Below are 16,133 nucleotides of genomic sequence, written 5' to 3' on the forward strand. Positions count from 1 at the left end.
GTGGCGTGTGTGTGTACGGTAGGGGAAAGAGTAGGAGAAGGGGTGTTGCTGGCCAGAGTGCACGAATGTGGCTAATTGGTACATCACTACACAAACTAACTGGCCAAACCTCTGCAGAAGGGTAAGTACAAGGGACACAGCTGCTATTGCTGCTCAGAAAACATTGACTTATGGCCTGGAACATCTAATGAACTGTTAAATTTTTACTGCTTGAAATTTTTAAAGTTTATTTTAAAAATTAAACCATTCAAACATCGTGTACATCCAGCTCATTCCTATTGATGATAAAATGCTTCTTAATAAATACTTAGTGCTCAATGCTCTTTCCATGTTGGAGCATCTTTTCAAGTTAAACAAGACAAAATGCTTTGCTTCAGCTCTTGATGCTTATTTTTGCTCAAACTACTAACACAACAGTTCTCTAACATGAAAAGCTATATTCTTAGAGAAGTTAGTATATGTTGTTAAGATGAAAGGGAAGATTACCTAACATATTCTGAAGTAACAAATAGCACTGCTTTTTATGTTTGAAGTTGTCAGTTCAAAGACATCAATGGAAGCATATTACCAAGTGGCAATACTCTCACTGGCATCAGAGATTAAATAATATACTCTTGTGGCTGTAAGTGAAAAGTAGATTATTTTATTTTGGTGTCATATTAGCAAAATACTAGTGTACATTTACTTAAGAAAAGCACATCATCTCAATAGTATCTTTTTTTAAAAAATTGAGAATTTTTGTTCTTGGTGCAGACCATATCTTAATAGAGTGCACTTTGTGGACCTTGTATATTATATCAGCCAGTACAATTCATATGATGCAATCACCAATGGAAAGACACTTCTACCTCCTGTTAGGAAACAACCCTAGTGGGAAAGTTCTACATCGTAACTACTCATATGATATTGCTTCATCCCAAATTGTTTGGAGAAATCAGAATGCCATTTTTATGCCATCTTAAAGTGAGAGAGTCCTTCACAGATTTCCCCTGTGAAGTGATTTCCTACTGAACCAAAACCATACAACTGAATATCTCCAGATTTTGGGGAAGTCTGGATTCAGACTTTTCAAGGTGGGGCCTCTCTCTACTGCTAACTTAGTTTCACCAACAACTGAAAAGTTTAGACAATATGATACAGTACCAGAAGATAAAAAATAAGATCCTTCAAGCTAGGACCATCTTATTATTCGATGTTTGTACAGCACCTATCACAACAGGGATCCTAGTCCATGAATAGGGTTCCTAGACCATTGGTTCTCAAACTGGGGGTCGGGAGCTGAGTTCCGACCCCATCCAGATGTGGCACTGTGAGCCCCCAACCCTGACCTGATGCAGGACTGTGAGCCTCCCTGCTTCCTCCCAGCAGAGGAACATGGTGGGGAGAGGGGCGAGCAGCGATACAGATACTGCTCACCACCCCCTAATGTTCCTCTACATGCCTTAAGGAGGCTATGAGTGGGGGAGCAAGGAGCAACGCCTGGGCTCCCTGCATCCAGGTCATTTTTCCCACCTGGGCTGTGAGGTGAGCATCAGGAGCTGCTGCTCCCCTTACGCAGCCCAGGTGGGGAAAATGACCTGGATGCAGGGAGCCCTCATATTGCTCCTTGCTCCCCCTTCTCACAGCCCCCTAGGGGGTGTGGAGGAGCAGCATTTGAGGGGGAGCAAGCAGCAATGCTAGCTGCTCTGTGCATGCAGGTCAGTTTCCCCAGGTGGGCATGAGATTGGGGTGAAGAGGGGCACAGTGCAGGGGTTAGGAATGAAGAGGGAGTGGGGAGCCAATGAGGGCCAGGGACGAAGGGGGATCTTCCCTGGGGGCCAGGAAGTCACATTCAGACGCTTGCTGTGTGAAAGGGGTCAACAATACAGGAAGTTTGAGAACCACTGTCCTAGACACAATGGTAATGGAAACCACCACTATGACAGCAACATCATACTGCTGTCCCTTTTTGTTCTGAATGGCCTTTCAAAGTTCAGGATCCTGGAGACATTTCAGTTAGCAGGATAAACTGGTAATAGTCAATTACTTTTCTGATGTAATTTTTTTTAAACAAGGAATGTACATAGTCCTGCTACTCTGAATGAAGGAGGATCAAAGAACAAAAGGAGCAGTTTTAGCTTATAGTCTCAAGCCTCTTTAGCCCACATTAGATCCAAAAGCTCTCTGTTTTTTTCTAGTCATACTGTATCTACAGGCTACTACTTCACTTTCTTGCTTTTTGCTTTTGCCTCTCTCTGGTGTCTGTCCTCAGTTTGTGTGTTGCATCTTCTTCTCTCACACATACACACCAAAATGATACTCAGCAATACCCTCTCACTGTGACTCAAGAAACCCTTAACATCAACTGGTAAGGAGGTGCAAAGGGGTTACAGGTATCTCCTGATTCTAGTATGTACATTCTGGTTCACCAAAGAATGTCATATAAGGTCCCAAAAGAAAGCTGGTGTCACACTAGTCATCAATATCATTAACTTATGTACAGATACTATATACATATACTGAAAATGTTAAAGTCTGTATCAAGGTATTGGTCACTTGCAAAGGTGAAAAACAGGTTCTGTCAGACAGCAGATGTCTCTCATGTAAACTCATCTGTTTACATATAGATTGAGTATTGTCTCACTTAGAGAGGATTCCTTATCACCAGTCTGAACTGAATGCAAAGTACTGTAAGAAGGAACCAACAGGAAGAGAAACACAGCAGGGGAACAGAACTTTATTCTTGAAGTGCATATCAAAGGTTTGCTTGAGTATATTTGGAGGGTCAAAGGGGACACCCAGATACCCTTTGCTGAGGGAGAAAAAGAGGTCTCAACTAGCTTGGTTGAACAAACTGACAAAAACTTTGGGCAAGAAACTTGTTTAGACAAGAGTAACTTGTTAGTTTAGTCTTTAGAAAGCGTGCTATGATTTTGTTTTACATATAACCCTTTGTTTCCAATATTCTCACTCACTATTACTTGAATTCCTAATCTTTGATAAACTTATTTTGTTTTCAAGGGCTGTGATGTTAAGCAAAGTGCTCATTTTGAGTTGAAATGTACCAGCTGCTGTGTACTGTTCCTTTGGTAATTCTATGGGTGTTCAGTGGATACACAGCTGGACACTGCAGGGAATATTCTGAGTATTTGGGGGTTGGTGTGTATCAGTCACTACCTGTACAGAGAAAGCGAGGTCTGCGGAGGCGTGGAAAGCACTGTCTGTGTTGCTAGTTACAGTTGATTTCAGCGAGATTATCTATTGCAATCAGAAACAAGACTGCTTCATGCTAAGGGCAGGTGAAGGTGAGATGCCTCACAACCATGGGAACCTTTTGGGGTGCATCACATATAGTCAGTCCAAACTCCTGGGCGGGTTCACAACCCCCGTGTTTCAGGCATGGGGGGAGGAGCTTCTGTTTAACTCATCCTGACAGTTATGTTAATTGAAGGGCATATTCACACCTAATCTCAAAGATGTTTATGATTCATGCAGTCGCCAGTATCTCTCAGCGTAACAATATTTTAATGGGAACTCCATATATCAGGATTTTCACTCAGTAGAAAATAATCACCTTTGACAGGCTGAATTAAAGTTTTAGGGTTTGATCTTGCAAGATACAAAGTGCCCAAAAACCCCATTTAAGTCAATGGAAGTTGACGATAGTACGCAGCTCATAAGATTGGACTTTTAGGCTTTTTATTAATATTATTTTGCTTGGTACTTTAAAAAATATTGCCTAACCCTTTTAAACTGGCAGGATAATATCAGCACTGAGGTGCTTCCCAGTGAGGGTTTATTTGTTCATTTTGATCCCATTCTTCCTTTTTAGAGCACTATAGGATTGTGTCTAGATCAAAGTTCGTGTGTGTGTGCACGTGCATGTACATATATATTATACATGATTTACATTTTCTGATTAACTTTTAAAAACAATAATCCGCAGCTTGTGAATAGCATGTTTAACTTATGAACCAGAAGAGATAGAGAGGCAGAATGTTAAATCAAATTAACCGACAGGCTTTACTTTATAACATAAATAGATATTATCTGAGAACTATGTTCTGAAAATTCTTTTTATACTCAAACATATAAACACACTTCTCCCTCTCCCCACACACTACCTGGAGTCTTAGGGTGATCGATGACTTCATCCATTAAACTCGAAAACCTGTCATGTGCTGTCAGTTCTGCAGCAGACTCAGACTGCCTCAGGACACACTGTTCAAACTTTGGAGTCACTACAGCATAACGAAGCAGCTCTTCATATTCATCCTGTCACAACAGGATGATAAATAATCATGCTACTGTCATGTTTTTAAACAAACACAGGAAGAAAGGAATGAAAATGTGTGTGTGTTAGCTTTTAAATGAGTGTTTCGTATCAAATAGTAGAAACAAATAATTGTACTTGTGTTTTCATGGCTCAGCTGTTTCCCTTCAATTTAATAGTCAGAATGGTAATGATTTAGCTCCATCTTATTTCCTCTTTTAGAAAGCCCATACTGTATTCTAGCTAATGCATTATAATGGCCACACTGTACACTCTAAATAGTTCTTTGCTAGCTGAAATAAAATTTACAGATATTATAAGAAGCACTCTGAATGCATTTTTAAAAAAACCACAAGAGTTGGACAAATATTTCTTCAAATCGCTTAAGTTATCAGATGGCCTGCTACTGCTGTTGTGCACCATTCTTACTGTATATGAAGAAATCTAGTTTTATTCAGAGGTGCCAATGAGGAGTAAATCAGGTTTCATTATTTGTACAATTAAAATATATTTGGGAGGAGTTACAAATATGTCTACAAAGAGATTTGGTTGTTCAGTATCTTCCAGTCTAAATTTGAATTCAATAGTCTCACCTGGATTCCTCCAGGAATCCATTTTGAGGCACTTGGAAGAGAGGAAGGTGATCAGGAACACTCAGCATGGATTCACCAAGGGAAAGTCACGTCTGATTAACCTGCCTGCTTTCTATGATGAGGTGACTGGCTCTGTGGATGTGGGGAAAGCGGTGGACGTAATATACCTTGACTTTAGCAAAGCTTTTGAGACCGTCTCTCACGGTATTCTTATCAGCAAGTTAAGGAAGTATGGGTTGGATGAATGGACTATAAAATGGATAGAGAACTGGCTAGAGCATAGGGCTCAACGAGTAGTGATCAATGGCTCCATGTCTAGCTGACAGCTGGTCACAAGCGGAGTGCCCCAGGGGTCGGTCCTGGGGCCGGTTTTGTTCAACATCTTCATTAATGATCTGGAGGATGGGGGTAGATTGCACCCTCAGCAAGTTTGCAGATGACACTAAGCTAGGGGGAGTGGTAGATACCCTGGAAGGTAGGGATAGGATACAGAAGGACCTAAACAAACTGGAGGATTGGGCCAAAAGAAATCTGATGCGGTTCAGCAAGGACAAATGCAGAGTCCTGCACCTAGGACGGAAGAATCCCATGCACAGCTACAGACTGGGGACCGACGAGCTAGGCAGCAGTTCTGCAGAAAAGGACCTGGGGGCTACAGTGGATAAGAAGCTGGATATGAGTCAGCAGTGTGCCCTGGTTGCCAAGAAGGCTAATAGCATATTGGGCTGCATTAGGAGGAGCATTGCCAGCAGATCACAGGAAGTGATCATTCCCCTCTATTTGACATTGGTGAGGCCGCATTTGGAGTATTCTGTCCAGTTTTGGGCCCCCCACTACAACAAGGATGTGGAGAAGTTAGAGAGAGTCCAGCGGAGGGCAACAAAAATGATTAGGGGCTGGAGCACAAGACATATGAGGAGAGGCTGAAGGAACTAGGCTTGTTCAGTCTACAGAAGAGAAGAATGAGGGGGATTTGATAGCAGCCTTTAACTACCTGAAAGGGGGTTCCAGGGAGGATGGAGCTAGGCTGTTCTCAGTGGTGGCAGATGACAGAACAAGGAGCAACGGTCTCAAGTTGCAGGGGGAGGTCTAGGTTGGACATTAGGAAAGTTTTTCACTAGGAGGGTGGTGAATGAGTTACCTAGGGAGGTGGTGGAATCTCCATCTTTAGAGGTTTTTAAGCTGCGGCTTGACAAAACACTCGCTGGGATTATTTAGCTGAGGTTAGTCCTGCTCTGAGCAGGGGATTGGACTAGATGACCTCCTGAGGTCCCTTCCAACTCTGATTCTATGAACTAGGCTTGTTTAGTCTGCAGAAGAGAAGAATGGGGAATCCTGGAAGGGGATTCCAGGGAGGATGGAGCTAGGCTGTTTTCATTGGTGGTAGATGACAGAACTAGGAGTCTCAAGTTGCAGTGGGGGAGATGTAGGTTGGATATTAGGAAAAACTATTTCCAGTAGTAGCATGGTGAAGCACTGGAATGAGTTACCTAGGGAGGTGGTGGAGTCTCCATCCTTAGAGGTTTTTAAAGCCCAGCATGACTAAGCCCTGGCTGGGATGATTTAGTTGGGAGTTAGTCCTGCCCCATGGCCATTTTCCAAAATGGTTCTAAGTCGGGATCTTTTGTGCAGAGCTAAAGATTAAACTATTGCTTGTGATGGATATCAGAACAGCCTCAATTGGTCAATTTTTACTCAAGGTACTGCATGGCACCCACTAAGTCTTTGAGGGACCCTAATTCTGAATAGTATTCACTTGCATAGGTGTGTAGTATGGAAGGATTACAATGTGCATGCACCAATAAAGGGGGGGCAGGGGAAGAGACTTTCTATGCAGCCACTTTATGCTTGTCTGGGTAGTTCAAGGAAACGTGCAACACCACTGCCCCAGTGACCACCACACCACTGATATTTCTAGACAATTTTTGTACACCTGTGCAATAAATATTTAATAACTAGTGCTCCTTGTTACATGTTGTCTCTATTATTTAATGTATTTTTATTTTATGGCAAGATTTGCTGTGTTCACAACAGAATGGTCAACAACTGGTCTAGCGAAAATTGTTATTGTCATACTGTCTGAATGAGGGGGGCGCTGAGGGTGTATTCAGGAGCTCTGATTACTTCTTTCTACACCAGTCTCGTGCTGGGGGTTTCATGCTAGGTAGATGATGGGGGGACATTTGTCATATTGGTTAACATCAGTGTGTCAAAATCATAATTCATGTGAGATATGCCATGTCAGTACTGTTGGAAAGATTATAATATGCTAAATCAGATTATAATGTTTATGTTCATGTGTTATATGTGTAATGGAAGTTATAGATATATTTGAGATATCAATTTCAAATTGTGCTGCCTGGGCAACACCCCAGATAGGAGGGCAGCAGGACAATAGCCTGCTTAATGGCCCATTAAGACACTCACAGATGCAAGAGGCCCAGGAAGAAGCTGAAGGCATACCTGAAGAGTTACCAGGATTGGCCCATGTGACTCTGGACTCCATTTTAGTTCTTGTAATATTCCACAAGACCGCATGGCCAGGGCCAGAGGGTATATAAGGCCAAGCTACATAAACCATTTTGTCTTTGTTCCTGTCCAGCTGGAGACACACACCTACCTCTGGATCTATTCATTTTGCAACTGAACTGAAGGACTTAGACCATCCAGGTGTTAGATGTATACCAGAGGAACTGTACAAGCTTGCAACTCCACAATTCTCCCAGAAACTTGATGTATATAGACTTACAATCATCTGTATGTATTTGATTTGCTTTGACCCTTTAACATTTCTCTTATGGTTTATATCTTTCTTTTTACAATAAACCTTTAGTTTTCGTTACTAAAGGATTGGCTGGCAGCGTGGTATTTTAGGCAAGATCCAAACATATTGAACTGGTACTGTGGCTAACCCCTTGGGGGTCAGAGGGAACCTTTTTAGTAAAGAGCATAGAGTTTAAATAACTGGTCTTGTTACTGGACCCAGTGCTGATTTGGGAGCCAGAAGCTGAAATGCAGTGAAGGGGGCTGTGCATATTTGTGTACTGGCTTCTGTGAGGATTCAGAAGTGCAGTTTGTAGCTGGTTGGGAAGTCTGGCTTCAGTGCCACGCAACAGTGCTAGGAGAATCTGCTCTCCGTTTGCAGCCTGCCCTGACCTTGGCATTTTCAGGGGGCTACCCTGGGCACGGGACGGGTCACAGTTATATCAGGTGGGGCAGATCCAGAGGATCTTATATGGGGGCTAAGGAGAGTGGTTGTTGCTGTGGAAGGGCTGGGCACAGGGTGGTAGGAAAGCCTAATCTTCAATTGGGAGTTAAAGGAAAAATCTGTATTGTACTAGCCCGTAGTGGGTATTGCCAGATCTTGGGACAGATTAATTTGGTGTTTCCAAAAATACATAGGGTGGAAGTCTGGAACTGACAGCACAGGTACCTTGACTAATTGGCGGGGGGGGAATGAATGTGCTGCCAGGGTTGCCTGGATGTGGATTCTGGGCGTTTCTGCAACCTCATGATCCAGAAAGTTTACAAGCAAAGAGTACTCCATGATTTGGGGATTAGTGACTACAAGATAATTTGGCTCAGTGCACGAATTGCAGGACATGATATGTATGACTGCCTAAATGACTACTGACTCCCACCAACAAACACATTGTTTCCTGTTCAAAGAAAAACAATACAAAAACAGGAAATTCAAAGGCAAAAAACAATGTTAACTCAGAGTTAAGGATGTTTGGTGGTTTGTCGTCTCCTTGCACAATATTCAGTTGAGCAAAACTCAAACTTCTGAAAACCATGATATGCACAGGGAAGGTGTTGCCTATGCAACCTTAACTCTGTCCTCTTCAGCAATGCCCCAATATGCCCCATTAATACACATACTTTTACTCTGCCAACCCCAATTGCTGAAATGTACACACTCTTCACCTCGTTTAACAACCCAGTCACTCAGTCACAGGAGTCCATCTAACACTCCAAGGAAAGGATGAGCTAGTGAGAAACACTGAATTTAGTATGTTAGTTGTTTACTAAAATATATGTACTCTTGTGCATTATTTGTTAAGCAGAGTATAATGGTGTTCAAATTCTGAGCAAAGTGTCTGTTACATGCCACATACCATTTGGCCTCTTGAAGAAGGAAACTGGAAGGCTCAACGATTTGGGTGGAGTTCTGGGAGAGGGTGAATTTGAATTACTAGGCCAGGGTATCTTGTGGGTCAGTGATGGTCCTGAGGGCCTAAGGCAGGAAGGCTGCATGGTTCCATTTTCATGAAGAGGTAGCAGACAGAGTCAGTGCAAAGGAAGTGTGTCAGAGAGGCAAAGGAAGGAAATAGTGCTGCAGCCTCCTCATTGCCAGGGAAGCTTAGAGCACACAGGATATTGAGGGTGTGGACCCTCACAGCAATCTGATGTGCTATCAACAAGAGGAACATAACCAGATCTGTGATAATCTCCTTTTACACTCATGAAAATTGATATTACTAAGCAGGATATTTCTGTTGAAAGGGGTTACAGAATTCCTATGTGTAAGCTGAAAAGAAGAACTACACCACCATAATAATCTCTGTAAGAATCTCCAAGGTAGCAGAAGACATTATCTATATCTATAAAAACAACAATATTACTATATTTTCTAAATCAAGCCTCATCACACAGAACAGACAAAGGATGAAATGTTGCCATTTACATAAGAGAGGGCCAAGATTTCATTCAGGTGAGGCTGGTCCAGAGCTGAGTTATGTGGGCAGATGGGCTTCACTGGGAGCAGAATGCAAATGCAGAAGACTGGGTATTTTTTTTGAAGTGTGGGAGGTGGGAAGACACAGACAGAAACACAATAGAAAGACATGGCAGCAGAAATCTAAGGACAGCCAAAGAATTATTTGCATCAAGACGCTGAAAGAAAGAAAAGAGAACTTTTTGGGCAGAGTGCTTATTGGAAAAAGAGGTTTGGAATATCAAAAGAAACTGCCTTATGTTTGATTCCTACTGTGTACAGGGAAAGGGAATATTTACAAAGAATGTGCATAATGAATAGGATTGCATCAAAGAAACTATTAGCATCAATTTTTCCTCCTAACAGAAACAACATTCAAGATCTTGAATATTGGCTAGCCACTAAGGTCAAAAGGCAGAACAATGTTTTGTCCTTAATATCAGTTTTATTGTTTTAATTTAGTAATGTACACCAGTGAGAACAGTTGTAAGACAGCAGCGCTTTTTTACTTTTTGTTCAATGTGCCGTCTCAAGCTTAAATCAAGAAACGTGCTCCATATATTACATTTTTTGTGCAATTACATCGCGTGAATCTTTGCTAAGCAAAAATTAGCAATGCTTTATTTGCTTATAAAAACTCAAATTTTGCTTATTTTCTATTTTGCTTCCTTCCATTAACATTTTTATTTCTCTACTGTATGGATAAATTCAATGAAAATTAAAAAAGATGAACAAGTTATTCATCGCTTTTCTTCACAATTACTTTGTCAAATAAAATGCCATAAAAGAGGTTCAAATGCAGTTGCTTCTGTCCTACCTGAAGATCTGAAGAGACAGAACTGCCTCGATCTGAGTCTTTTGGCAAAACTGGACTTGTGCTTGTCTCCTCATCTGATGACATTCTGCACAAAGACAATTCTATAAAATAGCAGAAGTTGAACTTCATTTTCTAGTAACAACAAATGATTGTGGCCCTTCCCTAAACAAGAAAGTGAGGTAGGGTAGACCCCATGTTGGGACCTGGGAAGGGGAACAGCTGAAGTCCTTGGGGCTCACCTGGAAGAAAGGTGCTGACCTACTACAGCTTTGAAGAACACCTGCTGAGAGGCCATAGATTTTGTGGTGGCACAGAAGAAAACTGATTAATTTTAAGGTATGTGGAAGAGAATGGGTGAATAAACACATGGCTACTGAATCAAGTAAGAGTATGAATTTGTGAGGCTGAAGGGCTGATTAGTGAGTGTATGGCAGGGCTGTGGTTGTCTGCTGTGCATGTGAGAGAGATATTAAGCTGCGCTTGAGCAAGAGAGAACAGGAAAGTTGTGTGTAGAGTACGTTCATGCAGGTGGTTGTATAGCAAGAGGGAAGGGTTTTGCATAAAAAGAACTACAAAGACAACAGGAGAAACTGGCTCTCTATACAGGTGAAAATTAAAGTACGCAAAGAAAACTGAAAACATTTTCTTGCTAATCTTTTCATGTATGTAATCTTAGTTTTTACACACATATTTTCTGAAAATATACTTTAATATACCAGTATTCCTTCAAATGTTATTAAATTGGCAGAAAGTAACCAGCTTTAAGTATCTGTATTTCCATTGTTGTTTTCAAAATGACAAGCAACTAGATAGTGTCTTATTCCCCTAGTTATACGTAGCAATATGGATGGAAGTTCTGTTTGCACATTAAAGAGAGGGGAGTCTCCATTACTCAGGCTAAGTGATTGATTGTCTAGTATCGTTTAAACAGCTTCAGAAGCTTGTTGATTTTTCAAAAAAATACAGAGGCTCTGCTTGCACCGCATACGTTTTTTTTGCCACTAGTATAGTTGTTTTGTTTTTACTTTCAACGCTTGTAGAAAGTAACTTCCCTAATTTTCTAGTGTGTGGAAGAAAATTGTTAGTAGGCAGAGATCATGTATGCAAGGATTTCACCAAACTGAACTTTTACACAACCAACTATAAACCCATAAAAGCAGTCATTTGATGGAAATTTGGTTAGGGCTTTACACATTGCAAAGAGCAGTGCTACAGTAGTTCAATTTATAAAATGGACTTAAAAATGGGAGCACTGCTTAGTTAGCAATCATAGGCTCCAGTCGGGCAACTGACTCCATATGGGTACATCCTTACATTCACATAGAGCTGCACTGAATTCAGTGATGCATATGCATCCTGTCAGGGATCAAACTCACGCTTGTGGAGGACAGCACACACAGACATCAGAACACATTTGCTACAATAAACTCCAAGATCAATATAGTAATGGAAAAAGAAAGAGAAAAGATTTAAGCTACATTCTCCACAATGTTTTTGAATTTGTTTTAACTCATTTAAAATAAGTTAGAGACTGAAAGTCCTAGGATGCTTGATCCCCTTGCTGAAATTCACATTTTTCGATTCTCAGTACTCAGTGGCTGTTGTAAATACTTCAAAGAGAGGAGATGCAGCATGTCCAACCTTTGAATTATTCATAACTTTGGAATGGAAAGTTACTCTTAGAATAGAGAAACTGACATTTTAAAAATGCTTTAAAGACAATTTAAAGGATGTGATTGTTTGTTTGTTTCTGGCCCAAACTCAAAGAGACAGGACTGCTGAGTCTCTGATTAATGCTAAAGACTAATGTGCCAGTTATAATAGCTTTTATATATAAATACTTTTTTATATAATAAAATTTTATATTATATACATTACATATAATATGTATATACACTCACTCAGAGTGAAATTTCAAAGTATTTGCTCCAACACTTCATACTACTTCACTGTGCATTTTGTTGTGTAATTAAGACAACTCAAGATTTGTCTGTTTCAGGTTCGGGTCTTACTTGAATGAAAAATTCCAGAATACTTGAAATTTTGGAATTCTCTCAGTTTATATCCAGAAGAATAAAATTTCATAATAGAAACCCACACTAAAAATAAAACAGGAAGACTGACTTACTGCATTGAGGCCGTTATTTTCAGAAATCAGGGTACTAGGGCAGAAGTAACTTATTTGCTTTGATTTCACTGGGTAAAGCACTTGATTTTAAGTGACATTTGAGATCAATGTTCACTTTTCTTTAGTAAGTGTAGCACTTTGCAAATAACCTGATATTGACACAGTTCTAGTAGGGGACTCTTTTAGGAGGCTAGAAAAGAAAATCAGTTCTCTCTATATATAAAGTGGAGTTCACTTCATTTTTTTTTTACCCCCTTACACACACCTGAGTTTGCAAAGACAGGTGACATCTATACTATTAAGTTTTGTATTTGGAATTTCCAAGTAATGTCTGCTCTACAGCTTCTACCATTACTACCACTAGTATAGTTGTTCCAAATGGTGTTTGAACAACTGAACTGCTACAAAGAGTTAGGGAACTAGTGAGATCAAAGCCAGACTGAATAATAATACAGCTGAGATGTGCGGATTAGGAGGGGCAATTGAGTCATCAAAAGTCTATAGGGGGTGGGAAAATGGACAACTGAGAAAATAGTTGGGAAAGTGGATTACTGTATTTGAAGCATTGGGGTGGAAAGTTAGTGTTCGGTGAGGGCTGTGGATAACTGCACAGGTAGTAAGCTCGAGGACACTGCTAATAAGGGCAATTGCCACCCATAAAGCTAATTGTATATGGCCATAGTGCAGAGGATCTCCGGTAACTGGAGAAGTCACAGGAGTGCAGAATCAAGGGGGAGACTCATCCATGCACACGTGGGCAGGATTGCAATGAAAATCTCAAATCACAAATGGACATGGAGGTGCAGATAAAAATCACAAAGATGCGAATGGGATTCATGTATAATCAACAGTGGGGGTTGCTGTGAATAAGAGGCGGGTGGACAGGGGAAATTCGGCGAAGTGCATACTGGTGCAAGGGGGCAACGGTAGTTACGGGTCAGGGCAGTTAGTCTGTTGGAGCTGAATTATAGGGGAAGGAGGGGGATCAGTAGGAGCTATGAGTTAGTGGGAGGACTCGGGACAGTGACTATGGGGCAGGCAGGGCTGTGGCTATGGGGCGGGGGCTGTGCAGGGGGCCGTGGCTGCGGGGCGGGGGTCTGCACATTCACGGAGCTATGGGGACTCTCCCCTGTACAGCGTGCACCCTCGCCCTCTCCTCCGCCAGAGCAGAGCAGAGCAGAGCACCCCGTGTCTGACTCCCCCAGGGAGGCTGGCTGGCGGGGAGGGGACTCCGCCTCCCCTGCTGGGCACCCGCGACCGCCCCATACCTGCTGCGCGGCCCCTGCCTCCGTCCGGCCTCAGCCTGGGCCAACGTCCGAGCCAGGCGCGTGACGGGTGGGTCACGGGAGCTTGCCAGTTTTAAACGGCCAATGTATTATACCGTATGTAGCTGAGTGGGGAGCGGCTGTTGGCTGAGGAGCTGCTCGCGCCGGTTTAGGGCGGTCCCGCTCGGCTGGCCTGTGATTGACAGCTCAGCACTTGTTTACCCGTTGCCAAGCCGGCTTGTTTGGGCTTCCCGCCTCGCCTCTCATTCCACTTGTGGGCCGCTTGTTGGCGCTTTATCGCGTCCACTTCCGGACCCCGGCTCCAACCGGAACCGCAAAATCGGTCATACTCAGAGTCCCCCTTTGAACCGGAAGCACAAAAGCGGCCATCTTTGCTCAGGGAATCCTCCTTCCCTCGGAAGTGGAAATGCAAAATCGGCCATATTTGTCCAGGTGTCTGAGCTCGTTTGGTCTCTCCACGTGACTGCTGCTGGGTGTGGGTTTGAGGATTGCCGCTTACGTTGCACCACGTGGCCACTGCTGCGCTGGCGCGCCGGCCGCTGACACGTGACGTCGCATGTGATGAGGAACGCGTGATTGAGCTGGCGGATAGGAAGAGAACGAGAGAAACTGGAGTGCCGGGAAATTACCACGATTCCGAAATAAAAAAAAGGACAAAGACTCAAATGGCCTTAAGTTTCGTGACATCGCATGCTGGAGCTGTGCGTAAATCTCCCTGCGTAGATTTACATTTTAGGAAGATCTGATCCTGTAGATGCTATGCCTGTTTGTTTCATATAACTTCTGATGAAGTGGAAGTCAGAGTTGCAGCACACTTTAAAAATCTCTTATCTGCCTTTCTCGTTCCCCTGGGGCCGCTATCGATCCGGCAGTGGCGAATACAATATATGCACATCAGATCACTTAATTTGAATTGTTGTAACCCCTTTGCACTGAAGTATTTACATTTAACAAAGCCAAATTTTCCATTTTGAGAAGAGTCAGTGCTTCTCAAGCTTTATAGTTGTTCATCAGAATACAATACAATTTGCTAGGACTTTCAGAGTAACAAAAGGGAATTATGCTTAAGAACAAGGAAGATCAACTTATTTTCTGGAAAACTCTAGGGTATCCAGGGTGGATCAATCTAAACTGTAACACTTCAGTTGGGTTGCTTCTAAACAGTGCTAATTATTTTGTAGTAGCTAGTTACTTTCCACACCCATTGATTTTGCTGGTACTTTCCAAATCCGTTTTTACAGAACGGTATTTCTTGTGTCTAATTTCTGTAGTCTGTTGCCAAGCAAGAAATAAAAGGAAGATGAACAGACTCCATATTCAGTATAACATGGAGTTACTTTTGGAATAACATTAAGCTATTTCATTTAAGACACCTAGAAATTGTATTGGAAAGTGATTCCCATTATAACATAGACATAAATAGACACTGGAATTGTAATAGTAACACCCACGCCTATGCTCAAATCAAGACTATTCTAAATTAAAGTGGTGGCTAACCTATGCTTTTATGTAAATAGATTCTAAACATATTGCCTATATTTAACAATTGTTTGTTTTATATAAATTGGCAATTGAATCCAAATAGATTGGTGATATTTCTTACTAAAAGAAAAATCTTTCTTAATAGTTTAGATTTGTAACAAGTATGTTAATCCCTTACAATACAAGCAAGAAACCTATGTAACATATTGTGGTATATAAAATGTTCACAGGTGGAATAGCATATTAGGTTTTTCCCTCCTAGATGATGACAATTCTGAAGAAGGCCTCAACACTATTTATTTGAGAATCCTAATTTTCTATGATATTCAGGAAGGCATGAACATGCATTCAGCTGTGGGTTACCACAGACGAAGTACCATATATAATACCAATGCTGTAAAATAATGTTGAAATACATACTTATGAAAGCAAGCACTGTATGTGGAAAATTCTAGTTGGAAAAACAAAAATAAAATCCTTTTCAGTGGTGGTAGGGATTGCACTAAAACATGCTACAAGGACACAGTCGTATTGAACTATTAAAGAAGTTGCTTTTATTCCATGTGGCAACATTTTGAAAATTAGGACTGATTGATTGAAGGGCATCAATCATTTCCTTTTGTGACCTGTTGCAAGTGTAATATGTCACTTGGTCATCCCATGCAATGTTTTACTCAGTCTGCAAAGGATAAAGGAATCAGTTGACCATTGGACCCTGCAGAGTTGATGGGATCACTGCTGAATCCAGACTCTACTGGAGCCATGTAGATAAGGAGAGTTAGTGATGAGAGGAGAATGTAATACCAATCCATTTGGACTTATTTTGGAACAAATGTGACTGAGTGAACTACATCTAAA

The 16,133-nt window shown here is 41.6% G+C and overlaps 1 protein-coding gene across 5 annotated transcripts in view; it reads right to left on the reverse strand.

Annotated features, from left to right (window-relative positions):
* Window positions 1–14,031, reverse strand: part of POC5 (POC5 centriolar protein) — a 47,029-nt gene extending 32,998 nt beyond the window's left edge. For 2 of the 5 annotated variants that reach the window (XM_067569095.1, XM_067569093.1), the window contains exons 1-3: window positions 13,776–14,031; window positions 10,380–10,480; window positions 4,104–4,254 (exon numbers count right to left, since the gene is read on the reverse strand). In XM_067569095.1, coding sequence (XP_067425196.1) covers window positions 4,104–4,254; window positions 10,380–10,463 — 235 coding nt within the window. In that variant the 5' untranslated portion in view covers window positions 10,464–10,480; window positions 13,776–14,031. The remainder of the gene's footprint in view (window positions 1–4,103; window positions 4,255–10,379; window positions 10,481–13,775) is intronic. The other 3 variants (XM_067569094.1, XM_067569096.1, XM_067569097.1) reach the window with 3 other exon arrangements.
* Window positions 14,032–16,133: the final 2,102 nt, after the last annotated feature.

Source organism: Emydura macquarii, unplaced genomic scaffold (assembly GCF_026122565.2).
Source record: "Emydura macquarii macquarii isolate MOO-44397 ecotype Brisbane River unplaced genomic scaffold, CSIRO-AGI_Emac_v2 contig_2897, whole genome shotgun sequence".
NCBI classification, from domain to species: Eukaryota; Metazoa; Chordata; order Testudines; family Chelidae; genus Emydura; species Emydura macquarii.